Source organism: Microcaecilia unicolor, chromosome 5, assembly GCF_901765095.1.
Source record: "Microcaecilia unicolor chromosome 5, aMicUni1.1, whole genome shotgun sequence".
In the NCBI taxonomy this organism is placed as follows: domain Eukaryota; kingdom Metazoa; phylum Chordata; class Amphibia; order Gymnophiona; family Siphonopidae; genus Microcaecilia; species Microcaecilia unicolor.
Window position 1 is genome coordinate 180630516 of NC_044035.1, and position 21263 is coordinate 180651778.

The following is a 21263-nucleotide window of genomic DNA, read 5'->3' on the forward strand; positions in this document are numbered from 1 at the left end:
TGCAACAGAATGGACACCCGGGAGGGAGTGGAAAGCATGAAAAAGGATCTGAAGAAGCTAGAAGAATGGTCTAAGGTTTGGCAATTAAAATTCAATGCGAAGAAATGCAAAGTGATGCACTTCGGGAGTAGAAACCCAAGAGAGACTTATGTGTTAGGCGGGGAGAGTCTGATAGGTACGGGCGGAGAGAGGGATCTTGGGGTGATAGTATCTGAGGATCTGAAGGCGACAAAACAGTGTGACAAGGTGGTGGCCGTAGCGAGAAGGTTGCTAGGCTGTATAGAGAGAGGTGTGATCAGCAGAAGAAAGGAAGTGTTGATGCCCCTGTACAAGTCATTGGTGAGGCTCCACCTGGAGTATTGTGTTCAGCTTTGGAGGCCGTACCTTGCGAAGGATGTTAAAAAAATGGAAGCGGTGCAAAGAAAAGCTACGAGAATGGTACGGGATTTGCGTTCCAAGACGTATGAAGAGAGAATTGCTGACCTGAACATGTATACCCTGGAGGAAAGGAGGAACAGGGGTGATATGATACAGACATTCAAATATTTGAAAGGTATTAATCCGCAAACAAATCTTTTCTGGAGAAGGGAAGGCGGTAGAACGAGAGGACATGAAATGAGATTGAAGGGGGGCAGGCTCAGGAAAGATGTCAGGAAGTATTTTTTCACAGAGAGGGTGGTGGATGCTTGGAATGCCCTCCCGCGGGAGGTGGTGGAGATGAAAACGGTAACGGAATTCAAACATGCGTGGATATGTATAAAGGAATCCTGTGCAGAAGGAATGGATCCTCAGAAGCTTAGCCGAAATTGGGTGGCGGAGCAGGTGGGGGGGAAGAGGGGTTGGTGGTTGGGAGGCGAGGATAGTGGAGGGCAGCAGTGGACTAGAATAGGAGGAAAGAAGCAGGAATGGACACAAAGTCACAGCCTGAGATCCCTGGACTCAGCTGAGGACAGATTTGGAGAGAGCAAGGGGATACCCCGAAACACAAATGGGCTTAGAGTATGTGAGACTTTCCTGTGTGCTGAACCCATTTTTAGTGTGGCCATCAAAAACAGCTTTTTTTCTATTTGTTGAATATTAGCATGTGGCCATTGAAAAAAGAAAACACCACAGGGGGAGGTAAGGGATCTTGCATTATGGACACGCTAACCAGTTAGCATTGGTAGCACAATAGCTGATTAGCACATCCACTCCCATTTCTCCTCCTTGACATGCTTCCTCCCACATTTAGTTTGCACAGATGGTAAATCTAATGTGGAATGCTTTAGTGCTTTCTGGGTTAAGCTATTTTTGCTGTACTATGCATGCATTAGCACCTAACACAGCTTAGTAAAAGGCCCCAATATCTTTATTGGCATTTGTTATACTGCACAAATCTGACAGACAGAACTAGGTGGTGCACAGACTGAACACGCAAATTAAGAAAGGAACTACAGTTTTCAATAAGACAAAGAAACAGTTACAAACAAAGACAAGAGTGTTAAGTAAGATCAGAAAGGTAGAGCAGGGAGGATAGGCAACAACAAGGAAAGTAATGAGATCCAGATCAATCAAGAGGGGTCATCAAATGCTTGGGAAAAAAGTCACATTTTAAATGAGTGATCTAAATTTGGAAAGAGAAAATTTACTATGAATGTCGAGTAAAAGACTATTCCACAAAGCTGGTGCAGTAAAGAAGAATGCATACCTCCTAGTCTGTTCTTGTGAGAGTCTAGGGCCTAGTAGAATTTACCTGTGATCATTAAACGATTGGAGGATTCATTGAGGGATGTACAGAATGGTTAAGGTGGCAAGGTAAGCAGAGGTGCTGAAGCGTAGGGCTTTAAACGTTAAAAGAAGGATCTTGTACTGCACTTGAAACCTCACTGATATCCAATGATGATCTTTCAGGAGCAGTGTACAATTTATATTTTTTATTATTATACAGTGAGAGGTGGTGAAGATTTAATATTTTGCCAATACAATTTACTCGAGTTCACTATTATGCTTACCTTCAATTAGCACACCTTCTCAGAAAGAAGACTATCAAACACAGATTAATGACAGGTGAAACTTTATTAGAAAATCAATATGCAGAGCATTCCACAAATTAACTGTTAATCTCAGAGCTGTACAAATAATTTACAGACTCTAGACCTCATACAGGGCAACAGAGGAGATGCTGGAGAAAGGACCTAAATGTGCAGTATGAAGATATACAGTGGACACAGGTGGAAATACAGTTGACTAAAATCTCAACTGCAAATGGTATTCAAGAAAATAATTCTAGAGAGGCAAACTGTTTCCAAAGTCTGCCTGAGGAGAAGGTATGGGAGGGCAGGACACTATCACCCATAGATTGCAGTACTGTTCTAAAATATGATAACTGGAATCCAGATTTCCAAGATGACAATCTAATTTCATAATGGACAGATTCCCTGGAACCTAGTATATATATATTTTTTAACACAAAGCAATCCCAGGAGTTAAGCATGCTCATATATTTGGTTAGAAAACAGCACAGAGCAGACTGGTAGATGTAGAAAAAGCGCAATTTCAGAGATACATTTCGCCTTGACATGCTGTGTCAAGGGTAGGACTAAATGAGACTTTTGCACAACTCCCAAAAGTCAAAATCAATCTCAACAGACTCAGCACTTTCCAAACAGGGAAGCAGCACTTCTCCTTAACAGAAGTAACACTGCATTACTGCTGTGGCCATGTTGGGTGCTCTGTTTTGAATAAAATTGTGCTTTTCCTACATTTACTGGTCTGTTCTGTTTTCTATTGCAACTGTTTGCAGATTATTGCCTCTCTGTTTCTTCATTCCAAGTATTTGGTTAAGCACCATTTTTAATGATATAAAAATGTCTCTGGTGGCCTGACAGAGATTAATGTTCCCCCAGTAAGTAAAGTGACAACGCGAACGCCCATCTCCCTGGGCGTCTATGTCCAAGAACGGGTACGTGAAGGGTGGGACAGACTGTATGTTCGAAAAAAATGGGCGTCCATCTTTCGTTTCGAAAATACGGTTTGTACGGACCAAAATGCCATGGATTTAGTTGTTTGTGAGCTGGGCGTTTGTTTGTTTTTTAGCGATAATGGATGTTAGACGGGTCAGATACTTGGAAGTGACCAATGATTTCCGGAAGTCGAATCATCTGTTCGTGCTGTTTGCAGGCCCTCCTAAGGGTCTGCAGGCATCTAAGCCTATGGTGGCACACTGGGTCAAGGAGACGATCGCGTCAGCTTATGTGGCGGCAGGAAAGATCCCGCCTATTCAGCTGAAGGCACACTCTACTAGAGCACAAGCAGCCTCGATGGCAGAGTCCAGATCTGTCTCCTTGGAAGAGATTTGCAGAGCGGCTACTTGGTCGTCGGCTCATACCTTCTCACGACATTACCGCTTGGATGTGGCTGCTCGGGCCGAGGCCCAGTTTGGGGCTTCAGTGTTGCATTCAGGGATTTCCATGTCCCACCCTGGGTGAGTACTGCTTCGGTACATCCCACCAGTCTATGGATTGATCGGCTTGATAATAGGGAAGGTAAAATTATATATCATACCTGATAATTTTCTTTCCCTTAATCATAGCCGATCAATCCATAGCCCCTCCCAGATATCTGTATTGTTTGTGTTCTGGTTATATTTCAGGATCAAGTTCAGTCTTCATTTTGGTGGGCGGGAAACCACACCCGCCGACGCGGGGGGAACTGGCTTATCCTGCTACCGCAACCGCGGGAGGAGCTGGCTTACCCTAACACCACCGAAGCGGGAGGGATACAAAGCTACCCTACAGCCACACGAAGCGGGAGGGAGCGCCGACATAATTTAGTTATCAATCCAGCCACTGCCGAAACGGGGGGAGAAGAAGCAGCAGCTCACTGTAACACAAAATCGTCTCAACTCGAAGAGACTTCAATTGGAAGAACTTGAACACGAAGTCCTCGTGAACAGGAAATGAAGACTGAACTTGAACCTGAAATATAACCAGGACACCAACTGGACACCCTAGAGGTCAGTGCGGTGGACTTCAGAAAACGCTCCCACATGCATAGCTCCCTTACCACGGTGCTGAGCCCCCAACCCCCTCCCCCAAAACCCACTACCCACAAATGTACAACACTACCATAGCTCTTAGGGGTGAATGGGGCACCTACATGTGGGCACAGTGGGTTTTGGAGGCCTCCCATTTACCAGCACAAGTGTTACAGGTAGGGGGGATGGGCCTGGGTCTGCCTGCCTGAAGTGCACTGCAGTACCCACTAAAAGTGCTCCAGGGACCTGCATACACGCAGGCCTCTAGGACTTGTTGCTGCTGTATAACCTTGGCACACCAGTTGACACCTGAAGACTAATCTCTTTGAAAAAGTCCTTTATTGGAATAAGCACGTTTACTCACAGTTAACTGCAGATCAGAGGTTGTGCCCCACTGGCAAAGAGTCTTCCTGGTACTAAGATTAGCAGTAGGTCAGAGCTGGCAGAATGCTGTACAATGCCCTCTTTCAGCAACATTCAAGGGAAGAACTAAGTTCTGTAACGTGGCTAACACACGAAAGGGATCTAAAACTGGCTGACAAAAATGGCCACTACCTCATGGACTACCGGAAACAAAACAGGGCACACTCTGACCCAGTAAGCAGGGGGAAAAGCACCGTGGGAGTAGAGCCTACCAACTACCAACATCGTGAGCATTTAACCCAAGCTACTGGAATCACGAGCCCAATACCCTACACCCACCACAATGCATTGCTGATGTGACTCTGCAGTGCGCATAACAGAAAAGGTGTCACACTTACCCGAGACCCACATCAGAACCAGGGAAAGGCTGTCACAGGATAGAACACATTCTGCTGTCATGGAGGTGGGTATGGCATTTGAGGCTGGCATAGAGGCTGGAAAAAAAAGTTTTTAAAGTGGGTTTTTTTTTTGGGGGGGGGGGGGTTAGTGACCACTGGGGGAGTCAGGGGAGGTGATCCCCAATTCCCTCCGGTGGTCATCTGGTCAGTTGGGGCACTTTTTTGGGACTTGGACCTGAAAAAAAAGGGTCCAAATAAAGCGGACCAAATTCTCGTCCAAAACGCCCTTCTTGTTTCGATTATCAGCTAAAGACGCCCATCTCTCCTTGGCCGATAACCACGCCCCAGTCCCGCCTTCGCCATGCCTCCAACACGCCCCCGTCAACTTTGTTCGTTCCTGCGATGGAGTGCAGTTGAAGATGACCAAAATCGGCTTTCGATTATACCGATTTGGTCGCACATGGAAGAAAGACGCCCATCTCCCGATTTGGGTCGAAATATGGGCGTTTCTCTTTCGAAAATAAGCTGGTGTGGCATATCCAAAAGTGCTCACTGCACAAGTGAGCTCACAGTATGGAGTGAAATAGTGAATAATCCCGAGAACACTGCTAATGCAATTCTTATTGCTTTCCTTTATGTATACTTTCTAGTGGGGTATTTGGAAGTGGGAAAGAAAAATGGTATTAAAGCCATTAATTAATAAATAAAATATTCCAAGTTAAAAAAGAAATTATCCTATAGAGCTTTGGTGAGAGAAGCAAAAGTTCATTGTTGTTACTTGAACACGAAATATTGGTATGAATGAAGTATGTGCTTTGTATGCGATTCTGTAATGTAAGATTTTCTTGAAATTAAAAAAGAAGAAGAAAAAAAAACTACCTAGTAGAATGGTATTTGGCAGGTTGTAAGTACACTAATAACAAGAAGTTCTAGAGTAGTGGTATTCACTTTCAATCCTCAAGGACCACCAACAGATCGAGTTTTCAGGATATTGCTAATGAATATGTATGAGAGATTTGAATATAATGGTAGAACATGTATCTATCTTATAACCATATGATTAGGACCTGTTGGCAACTCTTGAGGGCTGGGAATGGACACCAGATTCTAGAAGAAACAAAGGAACTCACAAAATTGCTATGCTTGCCTCAATCAGATCAGCAGAGTAGACGCTGACAGTAGGAGGGTATTTTTATTTATTTAAAATATTTATAGTCTGCATATCCAAAATTTATGAGGATTACAATCCAGAATGGCCAGAGAGAACTTGTGGACCAAGTGTATGAGCAAACAAGCATGCTAGTGTTAGTAGCCATTTAGATTATTATAGCATTTTCACATCAAATATGGGAAGGGGGGTAGTACTTGAGGTAAACTAAAAACAGAGAATCCTCCATGCTTATCTACCCAAGAGGCTAGAGTACAAAGGTGGAAAACTACAAGAACTGCCTAAGATAGAGAGTGATATCTTACAAGTGGTTACAGTCTATGGCTGGAAGCTAGGATATATCCGTGGTAGTATAGACAGGAATGACATGGCCACTAAACAGACCAACTGGTGTTATTCTACCTCCACTTACTGTACTGCTATGTTCTTATGAGGCTGTCTACTATCAAAGAATGCACCCAGTTATGACCAGCAAACATATGGATTCAAGGGAATTCTTATTTACTTATTTTAAAATTTTGTATTCTGCATAATGCAAAGTTTTAAGTAGCTAGCACATTGTGCTCTCTTCTCTGTTTACAAAGAATTTTAACCCATACTTGAAAAATGGGGTGACTGGCCAATTATCAGCTGAGTAAATGTACAAGGAGAGGTGGTCGTAGCAACGGACTAGGAGCTGGAGGAGTCTCTGAGAGATAAGATTTAAAATCCTGATCTGGCACCACTTTTGTTACACCTTGGACAACTCACAAAGGGGTCAATTTCATAAGCAATTTGAGGATTGCCTCAGTGTATAGACACATGAAAGTAGGTGTTCAGAAAACCCAGCACCTACATTTATGAATTATGAGCAAAATTCTACAACTGGGCACCTTCATTTAGGTACTCCAAGGACACGTGGTGGGAGCCTATTTCATAACAGCATCTGAGCACCCAGATTCCATTATAGAATATTAGCATAACCCAATATCAGCACACCTAGCATTTATGTGCCGACAGTTAATAGACATGGAATAACTGCAGCTACATAAATGCAGCAGGGATGCATGTAACTTGCAGTATTCACTAGAAAAACACAGTATAGTAAGTCACAGAAACAAAGAGAAATGGAAGGCAGATATGGACTATATGGCCTATACAGTCTGCACATCCATGCCATCTACTATCCTTTCCTCTCCCTTAGACATCCTATGTACCTTTCCCAAGCTTTCTTGGATTCAGATACAGTTTTCATCTCCACCACTTCCACCGGAAGGCTGTTCCTCAAATTCACCACCTTTACCATGAAGAAGAATTTCTCCAGTTACTACTGAGTCTGTCTCATTTCACCATTGTCCTATACCCCCTCATTCCAGAGCTACCATTCAACTGAAAGAGACTTGCTTCCTGTGCATTTATGCCACAGTGGTATTTAAATGTCTCTATCATATCCTCACCCGCCCTTCTTTCAAAGTATAGTTCAAGTTTAATTTTTTTTTCTGATAAACTGCACCATAAATACTTTGAGTGGTTAACAATTCAAGCATAAAGGAAAGGAACTACAATAATTGACAAGACAGAGGAGGAAGATTAGGTAGAAGGGGCGGGGGAATATTGCTCTGCAGAACTAAGCAGCAGTATCTGCACAACCAAACTGCATGACAGGCCAGAGTCCTTGACAAAGTCTGATCCAAAAGTGACTTTAAATAGAAATGTTTTTAGCCCAGTTTTGAATTTTTCAAGAGTACATTCCAAAAAAAGATGTAGTGGCAATGAATTCCACAGTGAGGATCCATTTACGCTAAAATTTCTTATCTGGATATTATCAAAGCAAATGTGGAGAAATGAAGGAACAATTAGTACATTGTGGTTAAAGAAACTAAAATTCCTAGTTGGCAGGTATACATATTGAGATACTACTATTACTAATCATTTCTATAGCGCTACTAGACATACACAGTGCTGTACACATCATATACAGGTGATTTTCTCTGTCCCTTGAGGGCTCACAATCTAAGTTTTTTGTAACTGGGTCAATGGAGGGTTAAGTGACTTACCTAAGGTCACTCCACTTTGTCTGTCCCCATATACTTTATGATGAAGACCACTGACCATTTTAGTAGCTGTCCTCTGGACTAACTCCCTGATAAATAATAAATTATGTACATATGTTTATGGCCCCTTGCATTTACACACTAAGTTATACACACCATTGTAGAACAGTGCTTAAGCGCTCTGTTGGCACTTTCATGGGTATGTGTACACTTTTGTGCCTAAGTGCTAGAATTCTATACTTTTACACGTATAAGGGGCATGTTAAATGCAAGAACTAGATTATAGGATTGCCCTTTATATATATAGGCATTTCCAGGGGTGCAGAATGGGCACAGTATAGACATTTATGCACATTTTATAAACATATGCATATGTGCCAATTCTTACCGGGCATATAGGCAGTTACTGTTACCTTGGAGCAAGTATACCTTTGTGCAGAAGATTTCAGGTAGGCTGTCATACAGGCATACAGGTACACCATATGTACCTATGTGGCTTCACAATTTATCAGTGCCTTGCAACACAATCACTCTGTCTTAGTTAACTGTAATTACATAATTACATAGCAATACATTCTTCAATACTGGTGGCTGAATATTTCTGAAGTACTGGATTATAAAATGTATCTAACAATGGCCTTTCAAAACCTCATAGAGAGTCAGGTTTTCAGGTTATCCATAGTAAATATGCACTGTGGCTAACCTGAAATGCAGGTTATCCAGTAAATGCGGATTTAACTAATGGGAGGGGGGAGGAGTCACCAGGACAAGTTTATGACGCTCTGATCTAAAATACTAATGATTTTCTACTTATTTGTTTACATTTTTTCTTTTTTACTAATGTAAAATGGTTTGATGTAAATCTATAGCTGGCTGGGGTATAACAGTGAGGGGAAAGGGGGAAAGGATGCAAAAAAAAAAAAAAAAAAAGAGTGACAAGTCCCCTGTGGCTCCTCAGAACCAAAGTGGGAGGGAGGCAGCTGCTCAGGGCCAGATGAAGAGGCAGGTTTCTCCCATGGCCCATAATGCTGCAAAATGAAGAGGCTTTAATCAGTTGAACAAAAATGGATTATTATCAGGAAGGACAAAATGCCAGAGGGGGGAAAAAGAGAAAAACTAAATAAGTTACCAGAGATGGCTCTTGGGGCAAGCAGTCCTCTAATTTGGAGAAGAACAAAAATTCTGCTAGTTTCTAATAGTATAGAAAGTTTTCCAGTTCCTACTCAGCACATACTGTAAAGCACTACTTAACTACCAACAGAATTCAAGAGAGACTAAGCAGCTAGCAACACAACTGGCCCAAGGAGTCAAAGCTTTTGTTTTTATGCACACATTTTCAATAATAAGGCTAAGAAAACACATTTAGGAGCTAATTCCATAAGTGGATGCCATGCAGTGACAGCCTATTCTATAATGATACCCAGGCTCGAGGACTGCAGTTATAGAATACTAGCGTAACCTGGTATTGGGGTGCCTAAAATCTAGGAGCCCGAGTTATGCCAGCCATGTACCGGATGTAAATACAGGCACCTAAAAGCAGCAAGAACACATGTAATTTATAGCATTTTGTAAGAGGCACACATAAGTAGCAACACCACCCATGCTTTGCCCTCTTTGCATTTATAAGATATACCACTCACACGTACCTTACAGAATAGTGCTCAACGTGCAGAAGTGTGCCCTTACCCGCAAGCATGCAGGTATTCTGTACATTCACATGCACAAGTGGAACTGAAATATGGGCACCCAGTTACAAAATTACCTCCATAACATGTATGATTTCTGCATGTTCTGCTACTTAGAATAACTCCTATAGTGTCACCAGTTCCTATAGGCTTTTTTTTTGTTGTTGTTTTCTGTAAATTCTTATTTCAGGCATTGAACAAATTTTAAAACTAAATAAATACTCCAGTCTGGGGGGTTAATGTGGGTTCGGTAGAACAGTTGCTTTTGGATCAGCAGGAGGTGTCTCAAACTGTTGGTAAAGGGAAAGTATTGTTATTTCGCAAACTGTGTCTACAAGCTATTCTTCAATATTGGACATCCTCTGACCCACCAACATTTTGGCACTGGAGAAATCAGGTTCATTGGATTGGATTTATTACCAGTAACCCGCCCTTATCCAGGGCAGCGAACAAAAATACATACATAAAATTATATTCATCAACTTGCCACATGGAAAGCAAGAGAGGTGAGAAGATCTCTGAAGAGGAAAAAAACTTTGATGGTGTGGGAAGCCTATCTGAATGTTTTGAGTCCAAGAGGGTGTAGTTTATTGTTTAATCACCTGTAGGCCATGAATAAGTGAAGTCTTACTCAGGGGACACTGAAAGGAATGAGTGTTGATGAGTATTTGGTGGGGGGAGGGAAACTGCAAAAGGGGGAAGGAGTAATGGGTTGTTTCTTTTTTTTTTTATTCTAGGGTCACAAGAACACAGGCCCTCAGATTTCTGTTGGTCTTTTTGATGCTAAGGGGAGGGGTAGGTCGAGGTCTTGAGGTGTGTACTTTACTTTAGGTAAAGGGACGGGGTGGGGAGGGCGGTTTTAGTCTAGGAGTAGTAATTCTTCAGTATACAACTTCCAAGGTAACAGAGTCTGTCCTTGGAGAGTTATTGTTTTGTTTATATAATGTTTATTTGTGTTATTTAAGAGGTATTAGAGAAAATATGGGGTGGGGTAAGGGAGTGAAAATGGAAAAGTCAATGAAGAACCTTCCTTTTTTTGGAAATTGTTGAATATGTCTCCATACTGGGATTCTTGCACATTTCTGATGGTCAGTGTGTTTTCTTTTTCTCTGTTTTGTCATCAATGAAAAAATAGTTGAAACATAAAACTAACTAAATATATATATATTTGTTTTTGTTTTTTTTTAATAGTCAGTACTCCTTCACCAAAGCTGAAGCTTGATTAATGATAACAAGCATAAGTGTAAGCAATAAAGGAGAAGAGAGAGGGAAGTACCTACCCTCTCCTTGTAGTAGAAAGAGCTGATGGAAACCTGCTCCTTTTCACTGCGGGTGGGGCTCCCACTGTACAAGCGCAGGTTACCTGGGGCCTCTGAGCGGATCTTCATTGGTGTAATCATTCCGCTATGATAGGCGGAAAGAGCTGACAGAGACCTGCCAAACAATAATAATATTATGCTCAAAGTAAGGGTGAGCCACAGTACAGTTACTTAGGGAACAATTTTACAAGCAATTTAGAACAGCAGGTCTCAGGCTTCAGCAAGAACTTCTAGTATTACCCTGGAGCAGAAACACATCAAAGTGTACCTTAGGAAAACATAGTCAATACAGAGCATGGTTTAGGTCAGCAGAAGGAGCACTTGACTGCTTAAACCACAACATTCAGCGGCAATTAACTGGTAGTGTCGCTGAACAACCTGGCAAAATCTGGGCAGTACTCAGCGATACAAAGATGGAGTCAGGGCAGAGCTAGAAGATATGCTGGTACCAGCAATATTCAGGGCTGGTGTCACAGAGCTTACTCAGCATAAAAAATGGGCCTGTTTGTGCCCAGTTAGGTATGCGGGTACCAGCAGTGAGTATCGGCCAGCATCTACATAACTTCAGGGACCACCAATGACCCAGATAATTTAAAGCCAGTGACCAGACATGGCCCTGTACTCAACATCTGGGTCTAAATTAGCCAGCAGCAGTCAGGGTTTAAAGAAAAGCTGACTGCAGCTCAACACTGACTTCTTAATACCTGATTTCATGTGACATATGCGCTCCACACAGCTCTCTTTTTAGCTTTGGCAAAATGCTGGACCGGGAGACACGGATCGGCGTCACCCATTTGTGAGAAGATAGAAGCCTGCTTGTCCTCAGAGAATAGATCTTTCTATGTTGAAATTTTTCAACATTGGGAATTAGATGGAATTGACAGCCTAATTTCTTGGGAAGAGCGCAGAGACAGCAAGACTGATGTGCATAAATAATCAGGAGATAAACCATACAAAATTTTAAAAACACAACTACATCATCACACTGTTACCTTTTCCTTCTAGAATCTTGTCCATCTGGTTTTCCATGACATCACTGCATATAGTATTCTGTGCTGCCTAGGAACAGTCAGTAAGTTCTCAGTCTCCAGGAGGTGGTAGGTGACATTCTGTGCTATCTGGTCAGTCAGGTAGACGGAGGTTGTTACTTAAGGGCAGCTTACAACATTGTCTTGAGGTCTTCAGTGGCAGTTGGTACCATGGGGTGTTACACCTGAAAGTCCCCGGATCCTTCTCCCATATACTCCCTCCACATACTTGGGTCCTCTGGAGGCGTGACCTGTTGTGCCTTGGTCTCCTTCCTATTAGAAAAGGGTGCGGCATTGGAAGACCCTCAAGATCATTGCATGGAGACTATTTTGAAGCAAGCCTATGAGGTCTGGGCCCTGGCCTTGCATGTGACTGTGTGTTGTGGTTACATGGCTAGGGCTTCCTTTAGATGGACAATACAGTTACTCAACACTGAAGTGCAGGATTTGGCCGAGAATGTTTTGGTGTTGGACTGATTAAGATATGCATTCTATCTTTTTGATTAACAATCTTTAGGATTTGATCCGTGCGTCTATCAAGGGTATGGCATTGTTAATGACTATGAGGACATTCCTCTGGCTCAGAAATTTGTCAATGAATGTGGCATCCCAGGATAGTATACTTCCCTTTAAGGGAAAACTTCTTTCAGGAGAGGACTTGGAGAAAGTGGTGAAGAACCTGGAGAAAACCAAAATGCTGAGGCTCCTGAAGGACAGTGAGTATTTACCCTAGGGGCCTCTTGGGAGCAGTTTAGAAACTTCAAAAGACACAGGCCAGGTAGAGTGAGTGCCACCCTGAGATCTTGGTTTGTGGGCAGAGACCTTTTTTTTTGTGGGGGCTGTAGACGCATTCAGGACACCAGGACAGGAGTGGAGAAGTAGCCTAGAGTTTAGTGCAGCAGACTTTGATCCTGGAGAACTGGGTTCAATTCCCACTGCAATTCCTTGTGACTCTGGGCAAGTCACTTAACACTCCATTGCCCCAGGTACAAATAAGTACCTGCATATACTACGTAAACCGCCTTGAATGTAGTTGCAAAAAAAAAAAAACCCCAAACCACAGAAAGGCGATATGTGATACATCAAGTCCCACTCCCTTTCCGGAGGCCAATGAGGCTTTGGGGACCCACATTCTGGTAATTCTTTTAAGGTGCAGATGAGTCCAGATAACCTCAGATCAGTGGGTTCTAGAAGTCATGTTCTTATGAGCTGTTTCTCGAGTTGCCTTACTATTCTTGGGTCAAAGTGGCAACAAAAAGAACCACCTTGGACAGATCATTATACCTGCAGGCAGTGGTGACTGTTTCCTTGAAAGAAAGAAGAAAACAAAAGTATTCTATCTACTTTGTATTGCCCAAGAAGGAAGGCTCATTTTGCCCCATTCTAGACCTTAAAGGGGTAAACTGAGTGAGTTCCTCATTCTCACATGGTAACTCTGTGGTCAGTGGTAGTAGTTGATTGGCAGGGGAAGTTTTTGACTTCCCTAGATCTCATAGAAGCCTACTTGCATATCCCAAACAGGAAAGAGCATCAGCATTTTCTCAAATTTTCAGTCTTGGAGCAGTATTTTTCATTTCAGGGCCTTCTGTTCAGTGCAGCAACAGCACCAAAGACATTTTCCAAAGTGATGATAGTGGTTACAATAGACTTATGCAAGGAAGAGATCTTGATTCATCCCTTTTTGGATCAAATGGATCATTCAGGCAAAGCTAATTGCAGACAGTAAGGAAGCCACAAGTAACATGATTCAGCTTCTCCAAGAGCTAGGCTAGGTAATCCAACCTGACCAGGAGCAGGTTAATGCCTACTCAGAGCCTGGAATACCTGAGGGAACAGTTCAACACAAAACAGGGGAAAGCTTCCCTGCCGCACAATTGAGTCAAGAACATTCAAAATCAAGTCAAGGCCTTTGACAGCAGTCCTATATGGACAGCGTGGGACTACCTATAGGTATTAGGTTCCATGGCAGCAACCTTGTGCTGTGGGTATGGGCGAGGAAGACTCTGCTTTCCTACTGGTCTCCACAGTCTCAAGATCTAACCACATTCTGCTCAACCAATGGAAGTGAAGAGCAGTTTCGCTTGATGGCTGTCCACCAGTAATCTGAAAAAAGACATGGATTGGAATCCCTCCAATGACAGGTGGCCACCATGAAAGCCAGTCTCAGTAGCTGGAGGCCTCGTTATCAGGGTGAGTTTGGTCACAAACAATGGTCAAGATTAGAAAGTTTGTGGTCACGTAATTGCCTAAAATCCACAGCCATTTGGTTAGCTGCAGTTCCAGTCCTTGCTTCTCAGTAAGGTAGTGTTGTCAGACAATGTGACAGTGGTGAGTATGTTATACTTCAAGGAGTAATGAAAAATCAGCTGGTAACTCAGGAGATTGACCTGGTAATGCATTGGGCAGAAACTCAACTGTTACTCTACCGGCATCCCATATAGTGGGAGTACATAAGTATTGCCACACTGGGCCAGACCAAAGGTCCATCAAGTCCAGTATCCTGTTTCCAACAGTGGCCAATCCAGGTCACAAATACCTGGCAAGATCCCAGAAAAGCTCAATACATTTTATGCTGCTCAGCCCAGAAATAAGCAGTGGATTTTCCCAAGTCAATTTAATAATGGTCTATGGACTTTTCCCTTAGGAAGCTGTCCAGACCCTTTTTAAACTACATTAAGATAACCACATTTACCACATTCTCTGGCAATGAATTCCAGAGTTTAATTCCATGTTGAGTGAAGAAAGATGTTCTCTGATTCATATTAAATTTGTAGCTTCATCACATGCCCCCTAGTCCTAGTATTTTTGGAAAGAGTAAACAAATGATCCAAGTCTGCCCGTTCCACTCCACTCATCCTATATAATAATTCTCACCTCTAATGTTCTGTCTTGCTGCCTGGGACCGTGGCTCCTTCCGAGTTGGTCTGCTAGGCTCCATAGATCAGGCTGACATCACCGTAACCATTATGATGTCAACTTCAGAACCCGGGGGAAAAAAAACAAACATGCCTCACAGCTGATCCATGTCCAGAGGAGGGTCGCTGGACATGGGTGGCTGGAGGGGGGGCAGGGGAGAGAGGAGGGTCGCTGGACATGGGTGGCTGCAGGGGGGGCAGGGGGTCACTGGACATGGGTGGCAGCAGTGGGCGCAGGGGGAGAGGAGGGTCGCTGGACATGGGTGGCTGCAGGGGAGCCGAAGAAAACCTTGCTAGCGCCCGTTTCATTTGTGTCAGAAACGGGCCTTTTTTACTAGTTATTTTATAAACTTCTATCATATATCCCCTCAGCTGTATCTTCTCCAAGCTGAAGAGCCCTAGACACTTCAGCCTTTCCTCATAAGGAAGTCGTCACATCCCCTTTATCATTTTCGTCACCCTTCTCCGTACCTTTTCTAATTCCACTACATCTTTTTTGAGATGCGGCGACCAGAACTGAACACAATATTCGAGGTGCGGTCATACCATGGACCGATACAAAGGCATTATAACGTCCTCACTTTTGTTTTCCATTCCTTTCCTAATAATACCCAACATTCTATTTGCTTTCTTAGCCGCCACAGCACACTGAGCACAGCATTTCAAGTATCATCATCAACGACTCAGAGATCCCTTTCTTGGTCGGTGAGTCCTAATGTGGAACCTTGCGTTACATAGCTATAGTTCGGGTTCCTCTTTCCCACATGTATCACTTTGCACTTGCTCACATTGAACGTCATCTGCCATTTAGACACCCAGTCTCGTAAGGTCCTCTTGTAATTTTTCACAATCCTCTCACGATTTAACAACTTTGAATAACTTTGTGTCATCAGCAAATTTAATTACCTCACTAGTCACTCCCACCTCTAAATCATTTATAAATACGTTAAAAAGCAGCAGTCCCAGCACAGACCACTGAGGAACCCCACTATCTACCCTTCTCCATTAAGAATACTGACCATTTAACCCTACTAAGCCGCATTGAGCCTGCCATGAGTGGGAAAGCGCAGGGTACAAATATAACTAAAATAAATAAATACTCTCTGTTTTCTATCCATTAACCAGTTTTTAATCCACAATAGGACACTACATCCTAACCCATGACTCTCCAATTTCCTCTGGAGTCTTTCATGAGGTACTTTGTCAAACGCCTTTTGCATTGGCATTTAAAAAGGAGATAGAGCAGCTTTTAAACTAGAAATGGGGGGAAGTCCGACAGTCGCTCAAAAGCGCATGGTTCGGGATAAGGTATCTTGCAAGGATACCTCACAAACAGGGAAGATAGGGTTTCTGAATAGTGAGGTTGCACAACAGACCGTGGTAGGCCAGGTGCCCTTAAATACAACTAAAGATCAGACAAAAGATGGCAAATCAATAGTGTCAAGTACTAAGCATCATACAAATAGTAACAACAAACATACTCCCTGAAATGTCTATATGCAAATGCTAGGAGTCTAAGAAATAAGATGGGAGAGTTGGAATATATTGCACTAAATGAAAAATTGGATATAATAGGCATTACTGAGACCTGGTGGAAAGAGGATAACCAGTGGGACACTGTCATACCGGGATACAAAGTATATCGTAGTGATAGGGTGGACCGGACTGGTGGAGGGGTAGCACTGTATATTAACGAGAGCCTTGACTCAGATAGATTACAAATTCAGCAGGATATAAATCACACCTTTGAATCATTGTGGGTTGAAATTCCATGTATAAAAGGGAAAAGGACGGTGATAGGAGTGTACTACCGTCCGCCTCGCCAGGATGAGCAGGTAAACGCAGAAATGATAAAAGAAATCAGAGACGCAAACAAAATGGGCAATGTGATAATAATGGGTGACTTTAATTATCCAAATATAGACTGGGTAAATGTAACATCAGGACATGCTAGAGAGGTACAATTGCTTGATGAAATCAAGGACACCTTTATGGAGCAGCTGGTGCAGGAGCTGACGAGAGAAGGAAAAATTCTAGACTTGGTCCTTAGTGGAGCACATGATCTGGTGAGGGACGTTATGTTACCTGGGGCCGCTTCATAACAGTGATCATAATATGATCAGTTTTGATATCAACCTTGAAGTATCTATACACAGGAAGTCAAATACGTTAGCGTTTAACTTTAAAAAAGGAGACTATGATAAAATGAGAAGAATGGTTAAAAAAAAAACTTAGGGGGGCAACTGAGAGGGTAAAAACTGTACAACAGGCTTGGACGCTGTTCAAAAATACCATCCTGGAGGCCCAGGCTAAACATATTCCACAAATTAGAAAAGGAAGACGGATATCCAAAAGACAGCCGGCGTGGTTGAAAAGTGAGGTGAAGGAAGCTATTAGGGCTAAAAGAAACGCCTTCAGAAAATGGAAGAAGGAACCGTCTGAAAATAACAAGAAGCAGCATAAGGAGTGTCAAAGCAAATGCAAGGAGCAGATAAAGATGGCGAAGAGGGATTACGAAAAAAAGATAGCATTAGAGGCAAAAAAAAAACATAGCAAAATTTTTTTCGGTATATTAAAAACAGGAAGCCGGCAAAAGAATCGGTTGGACCGCTGGATGACCGAGGGGTAAAAGGGGTGATCAAGGATGACAAAGACGTAGTGGAGAGATTGAATGAATTCTTTGCTTCGATCTTCACCGAGAAAGATTTGGGTGGGATACCGATGTCAGAAATGGTATTTCAAGCGGACAAGTCGGAGAAACTTACTGACTTCACGGTAAACCTGGAGGATGTAATGGGGCAGTTCAGCAAACTGAAGACTAGCAAATCTCCTGGACCGGATGGTATTCATCCTAGAGTACTGATAGAACTGAAAAATGAGCTTGCGGAGCTACTGTTAGTGATATGTAATTTATCCTTAAAATCGGAAGATTGGAGGGTGGCCAATGTAACACCCATTTTTAAAAAAGGTTCCAGGGGAGATCCGGGAAATTATAGACCGGTGAGTCTGACGTCGGTGCCGAGGAAAATGGTAGAGGCTATTATCAAAAACAAAATTACAGAGCACATCCGAGGACATGGATTACTAAGACCAAGTCAGCACGGCTTTTGTGTGGGGAAATCTTGCCTGACCAATTTAGTTCAGTTCTTTGAAGGAGTAAACAAACATGTGGACAAAGGGGAGCCGGTTGATATTGTGTATCTGGATTTTCAAAAGGCGTTTGACAAGGTACCTCATGAAAGGCTACAGAGGAAATTGGAGGGTCACGGGATAGGAGGAAATGTCCTATTGTGGATTAAAAACTGGTTGAACAATAGGAAACAGAGAGTGGGGTTAAATGGGCAGTATTCACAATGGAGAAGGGTAGTTAGTGGGGTTCCTCAGGGGTCTGTGCTAGGATCGCTGCTTTTTAACATATTTATAAATGATTTAGAGATGGGAGTAACTAGCGAGGTAATTAAATTTGCTGATGACACAAAGTTATTCAAAGTCGTTAACTCGCAACAGGTTTGTGAAAAATTACAGAAGGACCTTACGAGACTGGGAGACTGGGCGACTAATTAGCAGATGACGTTTAATGTGAGCAAGTGCAAGGTGATGCATGTGGGAAAAAAGAACCCGAATTATAGCTACGTCATGCATGTTTCCACGTTAGGAGTTACGGACCAAGAAAGGGATCTGGGTGTTGTCGTCGATAATACACTGAAACCTTCTGCTCAGTGTGCTGCTGCGACTAGGAAAGCGAATAGAATGTTGGGTATTATTAGGAAAGGTATGGAAAACAGGTGTGAGGATGTTATAATGCTGTTGTATCGCTCCATGGTGCGACCGCACCTTGAGTACTGTGTTCAATTCTGGTCGCCGCATCTCAAGAAAGATATAGTAGAACTGGAAAAGGTGCAGCGAAGGGCGACTAAAATGATAGCGGGGATGGGACGACTTCCCTATGAAGAAAGACTAAGGAGGCTAGGGCTTTTCAGCTTGGAGAAGAGACGGCTGAGGGGAGACATGATAGAGGTATATAAAATATTGAATGGAGTGGAACAGGTGGATGTGAAGCATCTGTTCACGCTTTCCAAAAATACTAGGACTAGGGGGCATGCGATGAAACTACAGTGTAGTAAATTTAAAACAAATCGGAGAAAACTTTTCTTCACCCAACGCATAATTAAACTCTGGAATTCGTTGCCGGAGAACGTGGTGAAGGTGGTTAGCTTAGCAGAGTTTAAAAAGGGGTTGGACGGTTTCCTAAAGGACAAGTCCATAAACCACTACTAAATGGGAAAAATCCACAATTCCAGGAATAACATGTATAGAATGTTTGTACGTTTGGGAAGCTGCCAGGTGCCCTTGGCCTGGATTGGCCGCTGTCATGGACAGGATGCTGGGCTCAATGGACCTTTGGTGTTTTCCCAGTGTGGCATTACTTATGTACTTATGAAAATCCAGATACACAATATCAACCGGTTCACCTTTATCCACATGTTTGTTCACCCCTTCAAAGAAATGTAATAGATTGATGAGGCAAGATTCCCCTTCACTAAATCCATGCTGGCTTTAAAGAGGCATATTTTCTAAGCACTTTGCCTTCCAAAGTTCCATAGAAACCTATGGAACTTTGGAAGGCTAAGTGCTTTGAAAATATGCCTGGTCTCATTAATCCATGCTTTTGAATATGCTCTGTAATTTTGTTCTTTATAATAGTCTCTTCCATTTTGCCCAACACCGACATCAGACTCACTGGTCTATAATTTCCCAGATCTCCTCTGGAACCTTTTTGAAATATCAGAGTTACACTGGCCACCCTTCAATCTTCTGGTACCACATTCGATTTTAAAGATAAATTACATGTTACTAACAATAGTTCCGCCAGTTCATTTTTCAATTCTATCAGTACTCTGGGATGAAAACCATCTGGTCCACGAGATTTGCTACTCTTCAATTTGTCAAATTGCCCCATTACATCCTCTACGTTTATGGTGATTTCATTCAGTTTCTCTGACTCATCAGCTTTGAATACCATTTCTGGCACCAGTATCTCTCCCAAATCTTCCTCAGTGAAGACCAAAGCAAAGAATTCATTTATTATTATTATTCGTTACATTTGTATCCCACATTTTCCCACCTATTTGCAGGCTCAATGTGGCTTACATAGTACCGTAAAGGCGTTTGTCAATTCCGGTATGAACAAATACAGTCTCTGCTATGACTTTGTCTTCCCTGATCGCCTCTTTTACCCCTCGGTCATCTAGCGGTCCAACCTATTCTTTTGCAGGCTTCTTCCTTTTAGTATACCTAAAACGTTTGCTGACTCCTAGTGAAGGGTCTCTTGTTAGCACCATGGTATCTTTAGCATTGAAGGTAATTTTCTCGCATTGGAAATCCTTGCACCAAGTCACCTACCAGGAATGGTGGAACTTAGTACTCCAAATCTATAAATACGAATCACACCTTGCAAAGACATCTTCTTGCTTTGCTGCATATCGGGAGAAATGGCTACCACTTGTATCATATTTCGGCATTGTACAGCGATAAGCACTTCCCTAGATGTATTTTATGGCCTATGCAGGTTTTCTATTTTGATCTGTACTCTCCAGCCCCCCCCCCTTCCCTACTTTTTTTCTTTTCTGCCTATCTCTTTTCTTCTTAATTTTCAGCCTAGATACAGATAGCTACTTCTTACATGTGAGCTCCGGTATTGCCTTACTTTGTAAAATGTTACTTTTTGTTATGTTGTGAGCTCTTGATTGTATCTGTATCAAAAATCAATAAAAGAAATTAAACTAAAACATTTTTTACTATGTGTTTTTGCCTCCAATGCAATCTTTTTTTTAAAAGTCCCTCTTTGCCTTCCTTATCAGCGCTTAGCATTTGACTTGACGTTCTTTATGCTGTTTCTTATTATTTTGAGTTGGTTCCTTCTTCCCATTTTCTGAAAGATTTTCTTTCAGCTCTAATAGATCCCTTCAACTCACTTTTTAACCATGCCAGCTATCGTTTGGTCTTCCTCCCTCCTTTTTTAATACATGGAATATTTTGGCCTGGGCTTGCAGGATGGTATTTTTGAACAGCATCCACGCCTGATGTAAATATTTGACACTCGCAGCTGCTCCTCTAAGTTTGTTTTTCACCATTCTTCTCATTTTATCATAGTCTTTTTGAAAGTTAAATGCTAACGGATTTCCTGTTTATATTTACTCCAAAGCTAATATCAAATCTGATCATATTATGATCATTGTTATCAAGTGGCCCCATCACCATTACCTCGCGCACCAGATCAGGTGCTCCACTAAGGACTAGATCTAGAATTTTTCCTTCTATTGTCAGCTCCTGTACCAG

At 42.4% G+C, this 21263-nt stretch overlaps 1 protein-coding gene across 1 annotated transcript in view; it reads right to left on the reverse strand.

Annotated features, from left to right (window-relative positions):
- WDR59 (WD repeat domain 59) overlaps window positions 1-21263 on the reverse strand; it is a 355903-nt gene that overhangs the window by 118113 nt on the left and 216527 nt on the right. The window contains exon 18 of the mRNA XM_030203634.1: window positions 10943-11096. Coding sequence (XP_030059494.1) covers window positions 10943-11096 — 154 coding nt within the window. The remainder of the gene's footprint in view (window positions 1-10942; window positions 11097-21263) is intronic.